At 43.8% G+C, this 14671-nt stretch overlaps 1 protein-coding gene across 1 annotated transcript; it reads right to left on the bottom strand.

The window, feature by feature from the left end:
• Window positions 1-443: 443 nt before the first annotated feature.
• Window positions 444-8822, bottom strand: LOC126489487 (UDP-glucuronosyltransferase 1A7-like). The gene is made up of 5 exons (XM_050123801.1): window positions 7889-8822; window positions 4369-4500; window positions 3445-3532; window positions 2981-3200; window positions 444-1366 (listed from the first exon to the last, which is right to left on the bottom strand). The coding sequence occupies exons 1-5, from the start codon at window positions 8741-8743 to the stop codon at window positions 1069-1071; spliced, it is 1593 nt and encodes a 530-aa protein (XP_049979758.1). The 5' UTR covers window positions 8744-8822; the 3' UTR covers window positions 444-1068.
• Between the last annotated feature and the right edge of the window lie 5849 nt (window positions 8823-14671).

Genomic DNA, 14671 nt, shown 5'->3' with positions numbered 1-14671 from the left:
CAGGGTAAGAACATGAATGATCAGAGAAGCAGCGGCGAAGTGACCAGTGACCTCCCATCTCTTCCATTCCTCCACCCGAAAGGGGCTGAGACAGAGCCTCTCTTAGCCCTGCCCTATGTCTGTCTGTCCTCCAGAACCTCTATGATTAATTTTGGTCAGTTAGTAGCTAGCTCTGTCCTCTGATTCAAAACAAACTTTATTGTCAGTCTTGGAACATCATAATGCAATCCAAAGACTACCCAACACAGCAACAGTGGTTTGTCTGCACTAACTGCGGAACTGTGATTGTATTAAAGAGCACTGTAACTACAGGTGGTTCTTCTCTTGTGTGCACGTACACATGTGTGAATCTCTTTGGTTTCCAAATTCGATGTCACTATCATGTAGCACTTTTACAATTAGAGGATATTTGACAATGAATAAATATAACACCAATGGAGAAATAATAAACACAATTTGTCTGAATTTATTAGTAAGTTCTCGGTTTGGGAAACACTACAGAAGTTGGACTTGCCTAAGAATAAACTTTTGCTCTCATCAGCTCCAGATCTGCTTCACACAAGCAACGATTATCATCTCTGACACAGCATCGTCCCCTCCCCCAGAGCTACAAAGGCCACGTCGCCCACAAACATGAGCATGACAAGGAATGACGGGCACTGGAGGAGGCCACAGCAGTCCGAGGATCCAGGTGAGGAATCTATCAGTTGAAGTGTGTGTGGGGGGGGCAGTGATGACATGACAGGACAATGGGACAATTGTGGGGCTGTCAATGACTACAGAGTGCCATTCTTTCCGAAACAGATGGCAAGTGTTGTCCATAGCTTCCCTGATGGGTGTGGTCAGCAATTAGATGTGTGTGTGTGTGTGTGCTTTTATATTTTGTAAGTAAAGCAACCATTTATTTGGCAAAGTGTTTTAGCCACATGGTGGTGGTGCATACATGTGTTTTTTTGGTGTAGCCCTGGTTGTCATAGAACTCACTCTGTAGACCAGACTATTCTGTTTTCAAGTGTCAAACTGATTGAAGAATGGACTGATACCTCCCCTTCACTTCCTACCCACTTCTCAATGGGTCTTGGATTTGTGTGACTTCTTAACTCCCTGCTTTTTCCCAAAGCATTTCCGGAAGCCATAGGAACAACATTTAAAGACAATGAAGACTACGGTCAACATGATGGCCAGGAGGAAGCCAATCACATCCAAGGAGTGGTACTGGTACCAGGTGAGGTCATGGGCAGCTGGTCGCAGGTGTGGCGCCCCCTTGTGTCTCATCACGTACTCCACCCAGAACACAGCCAGGTCCAGAGGCTCTATGGGACGGTCCTTGTGGAGTCTGGAGAGGCGCATGATGTTCTCCTTGTAACTGAAGACAAAGCGGTTGTTAGTCTTGGAACACCCACGTAATGAAGGGCATCCCCCTAGGCTTGGCTCCAGTCAGGACGAGAAGCATATCCCTGTTATAACCAGAACAGCACACCCCTAACACACACTTAATCGATATTCTTTATCTCTAACAAGGAGGAGGAGGGATAGATGGTGAAATGCAGGCAGAAGGGGAGGAAGGAGAGGAGGAGGTAAGGAGGAAAGAAAGCAAAAACTAAAAAATGTTATTTTACAAATATTTAAACTTTGTTTCCAATTTTTTTTGTCTTTTAGTGATTTCTTTGTAGGAAATTATATTGTATCATCATTATGGAAAAATGAAGTAAGAACAACAACAACAATAAAGGAGTCAGTTGCAGATAAAGGAGTAGTGTGGTTTGAATGTGCTGCCCACAGGCTCGTGTGTAGGAACTCTGGTCCCCAGTGCAAAGGTACAGAGAGGTGGTGGAACCTTGAGGAAGTGAGATGTCATTGAGAGAGAGGATGGCCTTTGCTCCAGAGCTGGACTCTGTCACCGTGAGAGTGGGCTGTGATCAAGCAAGGGTGCTGCTTATGTTTCGTCTCTGGCATGTACACATCCTTGGCCACTCCAGGTGTCTACCATGGAGGATACATGGTAGCAGGAGACCCTTACCAGATGCAGCTGCCCCGCTCTAGACTCCCCACAACTTCTCAGACTCTGAGCTAAATAAACTTTAACCCTTCATAGATGGTGAAATTCTGGGTATTCTGTTATTGCTTGGGGTTTTTGCTATTGTTTGCCTGGTTGATTTTGTCTTAAGACAGAATCTTGCTACACAGCCTCAGCCAGCTTGGAATTGGCTATATAGCCTTGAACTCTTCTTTAACTCATCACAATCCTCCTGTCTCTGTCTCCAAGTGTTTAGATTACAAATGTTTGTCACCATGTTGGTCTTCCTATAGGTTTTAAATACAATAGTTTCAGCAACCTTGAAAGCAATATACTAAGGTTCAAGTAGAGACAAAGTGTGCATGTGTATGCGGTGTATGTGTGTGTGTGCATGTGTGTGTGTATGTGTGTGGACGCATGGGCACACAGGGTTATACAGTCACTCATAAGCCATAAGACAATGTTTTGTTTTGTCACTGTCCACTTCATTTCTTTGAGGCAAAGTCTCTCATTGGATCTGGAGCTAGGCTAGTGGTCAGCAAGCCCAACAATTCTCCTGTCTCCGCTTCCACGATGCTGAGGCCTGGCTTTTCACATAAGTGCTGGGATTTGAACTCATTCCTCAGGCTTGCACAGCAAGTGCCCTTGTCTATGAAGTGCGCTTCCAGCTCCAACCCTATGTGACTTTTAATGGAATATTTTTCTCTTTACAGGATCTTAGAGATGAGATGTCTATTATGGTGACATTATTTTTAATTGAAGACTGTAAATCTAGGGAAACTAAAAAATTTGACAAATTCTAAGATAAAATATAAATTCCTTTTACAAGTAGGAATAATGCCCACTATATCTTGTGTATGAATCTAGATTTTTTATGTATTTGTTGTTGTGCTATTTTGTTGATTGCAAATGCTGTAGACACGAACACAGGTATGTTGTTTGTTTTCTTCTCCTCTTACTTACCTCTTGTCATTGATGACCGCTTTTAGAGCATTTTCCAAATCATCAGCAGTCATTTTGATAATATTCAGGGAGACCCCAGCCCCTCGAGTTTCCATGTTATTGGCATTGTCAAGCTGGTCGCCAAACAAGGGCATCATCACCATCGGCACACCGTTGCATATTCCTTCATAAATACCATGGGAACCAGAGTGTGTGATGAACGCACGAGTCTTTGGGTGACCTGAGGAGCACAACAGAGAGGGACACCAGGTCCTTCAGCCTGACAATGTCTAAATTCTGAAAAGCCCACAAGGACTATCACCTATGCATGGCCATTGTAAAAACTCTGCGAGTGGGTGGGGTGGGTTGCTGTATGTGATGTGTCTCAGTCACCATCAAGCTAAGCAATCATTTAGAATATTAAAGCCTGTCATTTCCTTAGTGTAACCCTGGTTTGATCTACATGGCAGATGCTCCCAACCTACCAAGCAAATCATTTTGGGGTAGCCATTTTACAAGTATTGTGTTCTTCGCAAGGTTCGATGGTCTAGGTCCAGTGTAGCGCCACAGGACCTAGTAGGGACAAAAAACATAGGCTTAAAAAAAGAACACAATTTGATTTTTTAAGATCAGCTAGGGGGCTGGAGAGATGGCTCAGTGGTTAAGAGCATTGCCTGCTCTTCCAAAGGTCCAAGTTCAATTCCCAGCAACCACATGGTGGCTCACAACCTTCTGTAAAGAGGTCTGGCGCCCTCTTCTGGCCTTCAGTCATACACACAGACAGAATATTGTATACATAATAAATAAATAAATATTTTTTTTTTAAAAAAAGATCAGCTAACCTAGCTAGAAAGGCCAGTCCTATGAGTAAGAAGAATCTGGATGGGCTTTGCATGATGGGAAGTTTGGTGAACTGGAAGTCCCCAGGGCTCAAGAGCAGCATTGGCTCTTGATGCTAAAGCTTGGCAACATGAGTGTGAGAAGCCATCAAGCCACCCTCAGTATTCCTTCATGTTTCTGCACATCAAAGGGAAACTTTCTTCACAAGGCAAGTGGATGTAAAAGCTATCCAAGCAGGAACAAACAAAACAAAATAGCTTTTTGGAGAAACATTTTTCATTGATGTGAAAAAACAATATTATGCTTATTTTTTTAAACAACATTCTCTCTAATACTTGGGAGTTTTCTAGAGAAAATGAGAAATCTAAGTGAGCAGACCATGTCATAGGAATACCTGAATAAATTGAAAAAATATATGGTAATAATAATAATAATAATAATAATAATAATAATAATAACTTTGTGGAATGGCAGAGGAGTTCCACAACTCAGATTTCTGCATTTAGACACTGAGTTCTAGAGTTAAAAATTAAAAGCAGACATGAAGGAGTCTTGTAGAACCATCTCACCGTCTGAGGAATTCTGCCCAAAGCCTCGGCAATTTCCATAGCTTTCTTCTCCGGAATCTCCGAGACCATGGATCCCAGAGAGAAAATCACGATGCCATGTTCTCCAGAAGCGTTGACATAGGCTTCAAATTCCTAGGGTGAGAGGAGAAATTTCCAGTTCATCTCTTTGTTCTCACATCCCATGGGAACTGCACATATTAGATTACAAGATAGATACTTCCTTCTTAGGAGAATCAGTAAAGGTATGCATGTAATAGACAAAAGCCATCACGGCAACTCTGTCTCCTTGTCTCCTGTCAATGCAGGAGAATTTCTTGCTTACAGGGTTATCTGTGGGGTTCCCTGGAGATGCAGAATCCAGATAAGGTGCTGACTTCCCATCAGAGCAAGAGAGGCACATACAGGAGTGCACATGCACATGACCGTGCACCCATGAACATGACACATCAACGTGATGGCATGATGTAACAAGTTACACACAGCTGAGGGACTGCATGGAACACGGTGTTTTTATTTCTAAAACCCAAATATTCCTGGGCAAACCATGTCCTGACCCTCCCTATATGTAGACACAGAGAGGCTTCTACTAAACTCTCTCCTGAACGTATCAGGATCCCATACCCTGTGCAGTCTTCCCAGGGGCACAGCCCTCTTCCAGCCCTCCGAAGGCCAGGCTCCTGCAGTTCACTGGATGTCAGAGCATTGTCACATCGGTCTCACTTCCTGGGACAATCTAAAGACATGGCTCTTCTGCCACTGTCCTGGATTTTGACCCAGAGCATCCTGGAGTTGGTTGCTCTGAAGCTGTTCTTTTCTAGGATCACATCACAGTTTTCTTCTTTCTTCCCCAGGCCCTTCTTTCCTGGGGACGGGCATCCCACATCCTAGGGCCCTTTGCTTTTCTTCTACCTCATGATAGAGCGTAGCTCACCTACATTCCAGAATCTTTGCTCCTTCAAGACACGTGCAATCCTGCCGGGAAAGGCACAGTCTAGTTTGCCCTCCCTTACGCCTTTGTTTTCTCCCATTAAGACTATCTCTTAGTGGGTGGGTGCACCCCTCGTGGTCCTGACATCCTTGCTCGTGTTCTCCCTCCATCTGCTCCTCATTGGGACCTTGGGAGCTCAGTCCAGTGCTCCAGTGTGGGTCTCTGTCTCTATCTCTATCCATCACCAGATGAAGGTTCTATGGTGATATGGAAGATATTCGTCAGTATTGCTATAGGATAGGGTCATTTCAGGTTCCCTATCCTCAGCTTCCCAAGGGACTAACTGGGGACATCGCCTTGGGCTCCTCACCAAGGCCAGCTGGACTGTGACTGAAAAAGCATGGGATAACAGGACTCTCTGATCATGGCGAACAATGAGGGCTGATGAGAAGCCAAGGACAATGGCACGAAGTTTTGATCCTACTTCATGTTCCGGCTTGGTGGGAGCCTAGCCAGTTTGGACGTTCACCTTCCTAGACATGGATGGAGGGGGGAGGACCCTGGATTTTCCACAGGGCCGGGAACCCTGACTGCTCTTTGGACTGGAGAGGGAGTAGGAGAGGAGTGGGGGGAGGGGGAGAAGGTTGGGAGGAGGGGGAGGGAAATGGGAGGCTGGGAGGAGGTGGAAACTTTTTTTTTCCTTTTCATAATAATAATTAAAAAAAAAAGACTATCTCTTGCTCAGACAGAGGGCTGACACCTTGCCCTATTAGAAGAGGCAGAAAGCTGCGGGAACTAACTTCCTATATAAGAAGTTCTATTAAGCCAGGACAATAAAGGCAGTATCTCTTGCCAGGAGTTATAAGGGTTAAAGAACAATTGCGTATCAGACTTAAGCTGCTGGTGCCCAAATCCAGTGCTTCAGTCAAGGGCAAGCTTTATAACACACAGCTGTGTTCTCTGAGAAGCGTTCCAAACCCACGGTTATTTTGACAGTTAATGTAAAAACAGACAAGTTCAACAGAACCTCCAGGTATGGGCTGCTTCAGCATTACCAGAGCATAAAATTCACTTCTCATGTCCATGAGATGGAACCCATACCTCACACTGCTTAGGTGTCCAGAAGTCCAGACAGTTAGGGTAAAACCAAGTATTCCTGTTCTTAGTTGGGGAGAGTAACAATGAAATGACTCATAATGGTATTCTGCTGTACTCATGGGTCAGTAGCTTAGTCAGCCCTCATTAGAGAAGATCCCTCATGTAACAAATGTTAGCAAAAACAGAGACCCACAGCACGACACTACATAGAGAGATCTTGGAACACACAGCTCTCAGTGAGATGTCTCCATCCAATCCCTCCAGTCAGAGCTCAGGGAACCTCATGGAAGATAGGCAGAAGAAGTTGGGGAGAAAGAAGGAATGGAGGACCCCCAAAGACAAGGCCTTCTATATCACTCAGCAAAGTTCATATGAAATGACGAGGCTGAAGCAGTCTGCACAGAACCTGCATGGACCTTTACCAGGCTGAAGAGACACCAGAGCTTCCCGTCTAGTCATTTGTATATTTATTTCTTTTAAATTCTTTATCTTATTTATTTATTTATTAATTATTTATTTTGGTTTCTCGGGACAGGGTTTCTCTGTGTAACAGTCCTATATGTCCTGGAACTAGTTCTGTTAGGCCTGACTGGCCTTGAACCCACAGAGATTCACCTGCCTCTGCCTCCTGAATGCTAGAATTTAAGGCATGTGCCACCACCACCTGGCTCGCATGTAGTGCCTCTGCGGGACTCCTGAAAGTGCTAACAAGTGAGTTTCTGATTCTTGTCCCTTCCCTTGGCACTCTTACTTTTCTGTTGGCTTGTATTGTCCCATTTTATATGATGGTTTTCTCTCATTTACATTTTATTTTCTTTGAGAAATGCATCCACTCTGCATCCTCCATATTGTATCAGTGATTCCTGAAATGCAGAAAAGCTGCGTGTGTGCTCCTATAGAGTGCAGCCGACAGAAAGTGATGCTTGATGCATTTTTAAAAACATCTCCAAAAATCAGTAAAATGTACATTGAAGTTTTTTTTTGTCTTTTAAACCATTTTTTTTAAAGTTGTCATACAGAGTATTCAGTGGTATTCTGGCATTTTTCAGACGTGTCTTTTCTGTTTATTCTGCTCTCCCGCTACCCTGCCTTGCCCTCCGGATGCCCTCTTCCTACTCCTGCACATCCCCCTTTCTGTCTTCATGTGGCATGTCTATCATTACTTACTGGTTTTGTTTCTCCTAAGCAAATTTTTCTTTGTCCCTTTTCTTTCTAATTTCATGACTTTGCCACACACATAGAGAAAGGCACACATACATAGTTAAACTTAGATTGTAGCTCTGAATGTATATGTGATATCTTCACAGGTTTGCACACCCATATCAATAGGGCACCAATATAGATTTGTTTCCTAATTAGTGAGCTGGCATAAAACATCTCTAAGCCAGGAAGAAATGCAGTGAGGTAAACTATAAATCACAGCTCAGTAAAGAATTTATCTTTTCTTGGCCTAACCAAAGGCTCTCTTCATGTGTTAAAGGAGAAATAGCATACCTTGGAAAGTGGTTTTCCCTGGTGGCAGTTGATCCCACCAATGTAGACTATGTTGGGCATCACAGGTGCAGGGAAATCCAGCACAAAGTCACTGCGTAACAGCCAAATGGACACTTGACTGAAGAGGTCTTCCATAGTCACTGGGGTCTGGAGAACTTCAGAGACAGTATCTGTAGCAGTTTTGAAAAAATGGTGGCAAAATGCACGCTCCTCCATATAGGTGATGTGGTTCCATACTCTCTCCGTGAAAGTCATGGTGTCTGTGTATTTCGAGAAAATTCTGGGAACGTAAGAGAGGGGTCTGGGGCTCTGAGCACCCTCTTCAAGATAGTGGCAAAATATAACTTTTGCAATAATCACTGACGGGAGCGACAAGTACTTGGCAACAGTCAAGCCGCACACATCGAAAGGATCCAGAAACACAGCATCAAAAGAACTTTGCTTCAAGTACTCCACTAACTTCTTGTCGTTAAACAAACTCCTACAGTTTGAAAATATTAATTCAAAAAAGCCTTTGGCTGAGCCTGTCATTAAAGAAAGCATACTTTCTTCTGGAGTTTTCCATTGCGTATCAGAAAAATACTTGAACTTCTGGTTTAGATCCTCCAGAGTGTGAGAAGTTGAGTACGTCTTCACAGTAAAATTCAGGGATTTTCCCAGTTGCCAACTCACCTCTGGCACGACTACCACCACCTCATGCCCATTGTGGATGAGTTTCTCCACAACCGACCTCATGGTGAGCCAGTGGCTCCCGTCCATGGGCACCACCAGCAGCCTGCCTGCCTGGGCAAAGCCAGAGGCCAGCAGCAGACACACACACACAGGAAGGGAGGCTGGGAAGCCTGCAGGAGCCATGGAAGAAGCTCAGCCTGAGACAATCCAGCCACTGAGAATCTGAGCTCTGCTGACAAAGGAAAAAGTGTGACTGAGTCAAATCTGCTCCCTCAGGAGGGCGTGTACTTGCACCATTAAGAAACAGCAATCCCCGACAATGATTTACTTGGAGAACACTATTCAGTGTTCAAATATTATGAGGCACACTTGCTTGTATTCCATATAAGATTTTTCTAGGGCAGAGTCAGGCAATGTGAATTTAGAAATAGTTACAAAGTAATATCCTGACCCTAAGGAATCCAATAGTTCCTCCCCCCCCCAAAAAAAACCCCAAGTTTCAAACAATCTTGTATTTCTAGAGTAGGTCTCAAAGCAAAAGCAGACTGTGTTCCCATGGGATTGGCTGCCTGCCACTGGGTCAAAGCCTAGAGGGAGGGTCCTTGGCCTGGTCCTGCTCACAGACAGTGTTTAGAAACAACTCTGCTGATTGAGCAATGCTGCTGTTCTGGCGCATGTGCAGTAGAATTCTTGTTCCACCTCCCAACACTGTGTGTTCTCTGAATTGCTGACATAAGGGTGACCAGCTTCTGCACAGACCACTCCAGGGACTAAAAGCAAGCTGTCCACCATTCCTGTTACAATGTTCTTCTGGATGCATCCAATGCTGTAGCGAGCTTATATTCTATAGAGAGCCTGGGGGTCTTCTAGTCAGCTACCCAGGGACCTTCTCCACAGAACATGCATTTGTCTCCCATGTCACTGCTGCATCTGGGGGTTTGCTTCCCCCTTGTGTTTACAGACAATGCTGCTGCCACCCACACCTCATGCGGGTTTTTTTTCTCATAGGAATTGGTTTCCAGTCCTTTCCCTGTACATCGGGGATTAAGACAGCTTGCCCAGAAGGAAACTGTGCTGTTCACTGTTGACATGCATCAGGCAGCTCTACATGGTGCTGTTGTTAAGATCTGCTGGCCTGGTCTGTCACCTGTGTACCCTGTCACTTTAAGAGACAAGCCATCCTTCCCCCAAACATCCCTGTCTGCAGAGAGGAGTGGTTCGCACAGAACGAGGAGGGGCTAATGTTGGGCTTGGTCTTGGGGCAGAAAAATGAGTCAGGACATAATGACAGCATATCCAGTGTGTTTTTTAAAAAATACTTTTTAAAATTGATTTTATTAAGCTATTCAATTTTCTCTGTTCCCCTCACTTCCTCTCTCCTTTCCTTCAACCCTCTCCCATGGTCCCCATGCTCCCAATTTACTCAGGAGATCTTGTCTTTTTCTTCCCATGTAGATTTGATCTATGTATGTCTCTCTTAGAGTCCTCGTTGTTGTCTACGTTCTCTGGGATTGTGATTTGCAGGCTGCTTTTCTTTGTTTTATGTTTAAAAACCACTTATGAGTGAATGCATGTGATAAATGTCTTTCTGTGTCTGGGTTACCTCACTCAAAATGATGTTTTCTATCTCCATCCATTTTCCTGCAACATTCAAGATGTCATTATTTTTTTCTGCTGTATAGTACTCCATTGTGTAAATGTATCACATTTTCCTTATCCATTCTTCAGTAGAGGGGCATTTAGGGTGTTTCCAGGTTCTGGTTATGACAAACAATGCTGCTAGTTGGAATGTAAGCTGGTTTGGATGTCAGTGTGGCGATTTCTCAGAAAATTGGGAAACAACCGTCCTCAAGACCTAGTAATACCACTTTTGGGTATGTCTCCAAAGGACGCTCAATCGTGCCAAAAGGACGTTTCTCAACTATGTTCATACTGGTATATGCCAGTTGAGCATATACCCAAAGGATACCTTATCTTACCACAGGGACATTTCCTCAATACACCAGGTTCATAGTTGTTCTATTTATCAGAGTTTAAGAAAAAAACCTAGATGTCCCTAAACAGAAGACTGATTAAGGAAAATGGAGCATTTACATAATGGAGCATTACTCAGCACTTTAAAAATATGTATCATGATGTTTGTAGGCACATGTATAGAATCGGGAAAACTCATCCTGGGTGAGGTAACAGATCAGTTGAGAAATATGATATGTATTGACTTCAATTGAATATTGCCATCATAGCAATGATAACCAAGCTGCAATCTGTAAACCCAGAGAGGTTAGGCATAGAGGAAGGGAGTAGGCAGGACACGTTGAGAGAAGGAAATAATAAACATTTTATGAGTGAGGTGGAGCACATAAGGGGACACAGGGGTTTCATGGGGTAGGAGAGGGCAGAGGTACATGAGTGGCCATGAGAGGAGAGAGCTAGAACTGCAAAACATTTGAGTGGCAGTATGGAAACCTAGTACAGGACACTGGAAACTTCCTGAAATAAATATATGAAGGCAATCCTGAAGAGGTCTCCAAATAGTGAGGGACAGGGAACTGCTAATGTCCATATATTGTCACCAAACTAAGCTTTCTTCTTGGGAATGCATTTCAGTTGTTGGTCATTACAAGGGGTCCCATGGAAATTCCCAAATAACCCAGGCTGTCACCAAAAAATAGGCTGCTCTCCACAAACCAACAACAAGACCTCATTGCTGAAGAAAATATCCACAACTCATTACCTCAATGAACATGAACACTTGAGCTGGTGCCTACATCAAAACTTCAACCTTCTATTCTATTGTCTATGATATGAAAATATACTCTGCAGGCTACCAAAACACCAACCCAACCACAAAATCTTTCACTTATAATTCGTCTTGCCTACAAAATATGATATGGCAATAGAGGCACAAACCTTGTGGGAGTAACCATGACTCATAATGATGTCTTGCTGAACTCATGGATCCAGTGCCTTTGTCAGCCATCATGAGAGATTTAACAGCTGGGAGCGGAAACAGAGACTCACTATGTAGCAAGACACTACATAGAGAGACCTTGGAACACACAGCTCTCAGTGAGATGTTTTCATCCAATCCCTCCAGTCAGAGCTCAGGGAACCTCATGGAAGAGAGGCAGAAGGAGTCGGGGAGAAAGAAGGAATGGAGGACCTCCAAAGAACAAGGCCTGCTAAATGACTCAGCAAAGCTCGTATGAACTGACGAGGCTGAAGCAGTCTGCACAGGGACTGCATGGACCTGCCCCAGGCCCTCTGGACAGACACCACAGCTTCCCATTCAATACTTTCATGGGACTCCTGAATGTGGTAACAAGAGTGGCTCTGATTCTTGTGACTTTTCTTTGTGATCTTATTGTTCTGTTTACTTCTCTTGTTCAATTTTGATGTTTCGGTTTTGTTTTATTATATTTGAAAAAGAATTCACCACCATGCATCCTACATATCATATCACTAATTTTTGAATACAGAAAAACTGCATGGGGAATACTATAGAGTGCAGCTGACAAACTTGAGAGCAGCTTTATAGGATAATGCATTTTTTTATTGAAAAAATTTCCACCTCCTCCCCGCCTCCCATTTCCCTCCCCCTGCCCACACTCCTCTCCCCCTCCCTGCATTCTTCTCCCCGTCCCCCACTCCTTTCCCCTTCCCTCTCTAGTCCAAAGAGCAGTCAGGGTTCCCTGCTCTATGGGAAGTCCAAGGTCCTCCCCCCTCCATCCAGGTCTAGGAAGGTGAGCATCCAAACAGGCTAGGCTCCCACAAAGCCAGTTCATGCAGTAGGATCAAAACCCAGTGCCATTGTCCTTGGCTTCTCATCAGCCCTCATTGTCTGCCATGTTCAGAGTCTGGTTTTATCCCATGCTTTTTCAGTCCCAGTCCAGCTGGCCTTGGTGAGCTCCCAATAGATCAGCCCCACTGTCTCAGGAGTGTACCCTTCGCGGTCCTGACTTCCTTGTTCACGTTCTCCCTCCTTCTGATCCTCATTTGGACCTTGGGAGCTCAGTCCGGTGCTCCAATGTGGGTTTCTGTCTCTATCTCCATCCATCTCCAGATGAAGGTTCTATGGTGATATGCAAGATATTCATCAGTATGGCTATAGGATAGGGCCATTTCAGGTTCCCTCTCCTCAGCTGCCCAAGGAACCAACTGGGGACATCGCCCTGGGCACCTGCAAGCCCCTCTAGAGTCAAGTCTCTTGCCAACCCTAAGATGGCTCCCTTAATTAGGATATATACTTCCCTGCTCTCATATCCACCCTCCTTTATCCCTACCATCCTATTCCCCCAAGCTCCCCCCATCCTCCCCTTCTCACTTTTCTCTCCCCATTCTCCCTTACCCCCATCCCACCCCACCCCCAAGTTCCCAATTTTTGCCAAGCAATCTTGTCTACTTCCAATATCCAGGACGATGCCTATATGTTTTTCTTTGGCTTCACCTTCTTATTTAGCTTCTCTACAATCACAGATTATAGGCTTAATGTCCTTTATTTATGGCTAGAAACCAGTTATGAGTGAGTACATACCAGGTTCATCTTTTTGGGTCTGGATTACCTCACTCAGGATAGTGTTTTCTATTTCCATCCATTTACATGCAAAATTCAAGATGTCACTGTTTTTTTTTTTTTTTTTGTCGCTGAGTAGTACTCTAATAAGTATATATTCCACACTTTCTTCATCCATTCTTCCATTGAAGGGCATCTAGGTTGTTTCCAGGTTCTGGCTATTACAACTAATGCTGCTGTGAACATAGTTGAACAAATGCTTTTGTAATATGATAGGGCATCTCTTGAGTATATTCCCAAGAGTGGTATTGCTGGGTCCTGGGGTAGGTTGATCCCAAATTTCCTGAGAAACCGCCACACTGCTTTCCAGAGTGGTTGAACAAGTTTGCATTCCCACCAGCAATGGATGAGTATACCCCTTACTCCACAACCTCTCCAGCAAAGGCTATCATTGCCATTCTGACAGGTGTAAGATGGTATCTTAAAGTTGTTTTGATTTGCATTTCCCTGAGGGCTAAGGAGGTTGAGCATGACCTTAAGTGTCTTTTGGCCATTTGAACTTCTTCTGTTGAGAAATCTCCGTTCATTTCAGTGCCCCATTTTTTAATTGGGTTAATTAGCATTTTAAAGTCTAGTTTCTTAAGTTATTTATATATTTTGGAGATCAGACCTTTGTCTGTTGCGGGGTTGGTGAAGATCTTCTCCCAGTCAGTGGTTGCCTTTTTGTCTTAGTGACAGTGTCCTTTGCTTTACAGAAGCTTCTCAGTTTCAGGAGGTCCCGTTTAGTCAATGTTGCCCTTAATGTTTGTGCTGCTGGGTTATACGTAGGAAGTGATCTCCTGTGCCCAGATGTTGTAGAGTACTTCTCACTTTCTCTTCTATCAGGTTCAGTGTGTTCAGATTGATATTGAGGTCTTTGATCCATTTGGAGTTGAGTTTTGTGCATGGTGATAGATATAGATCTATTTTCATTCTTCTACAGGTTGACATCCAGTATGCCAGCACCATTTGTTGAAGAAGCTTTCTTTCTTCCATTGTATACTTTTAGCTCCTTTATCGAAAATCAGTTGTTCATAGGATTGAGGGTTAAAATCCGGGTCTTCTATTCGAGTCCAGGTCGACTTCTCTGTTTTTAATGCCAATACCAAGCTGTTTTCAATACTGTAGCTCTGTAATCGAGCTTGAAATCAGGGATGGTAATGCCTCCAGAAGTTCCTTTATTGTATAAGATTGCTTTGGCTATCCTGGTTTTTTTGGTTTTCCATATAAAGTTGATTATTTTCCTCTCAAGATCTGTGAAGAATTTTGATGGGACCTTGATGGGATTGCTTTGAATCTATAAATTGAATTTGGTAGAATTGCCATTTTTACTATGTTGATCCTTCCAATCCAAGAGCAAGGGAGATCCTTCCATTTTCTGGTATCTTCTTCAATTTCTTTCTTCAAAGACCTAAAGTTCTTGTCAAATTGATCTTTCACTTCCTTGGTTAGAGTTACCCCAAGATATTTTATGCTATTTGTGGCTATTGTGAAAGGTGATGCTTCTCTGATTTCCCTCTCTGCTTCCTTATCCTTTGTGTATAGAAGGGCAACTGATT

Source organism: Alexandromys fortis, unplaced genomic scaffold (assembly GCF_014885135.2).
Source record: "Alexandromys fortis isolate MF-2015 unplaced genomic scaffold, M_Fortis_MF-2015_v1.1 scaffold_220, whole genome shotgun sequence".
Lineage (NCBI taxonomy): Eukaryota > Metazoa > Chordata > Mammalia > Rodentia > Cricetidae > Alexandromys > Alexandromys fortis.
This window is presented reverse-complemented; position numbering and strand designations above follow the sequence as displayed.

Coding starts and splice junctions, on each gene's coding strand:
- LOC126489487 (XM_050123801.1), bottom strand. CDS start 8,743: ATGGCTCCTGCAGGCTTCCCAGCCTCCCTTCCTGTGTGTGTGTGTCTG. Junction 3,533..4,368: donor TGGGCAGAATTCCTCAGACG/GTGAGATGGTTC, acceptor TGTCCCTACTAG/GTCCTGTGGCGCTACACTGG. Junction 1,367..2,980: donor GCGGTCATCAATGACAAGAG/GTAAGTAAGAGG, acceptor CTTTGTCTTCAG/TTACAAGGAGAACATCATGC.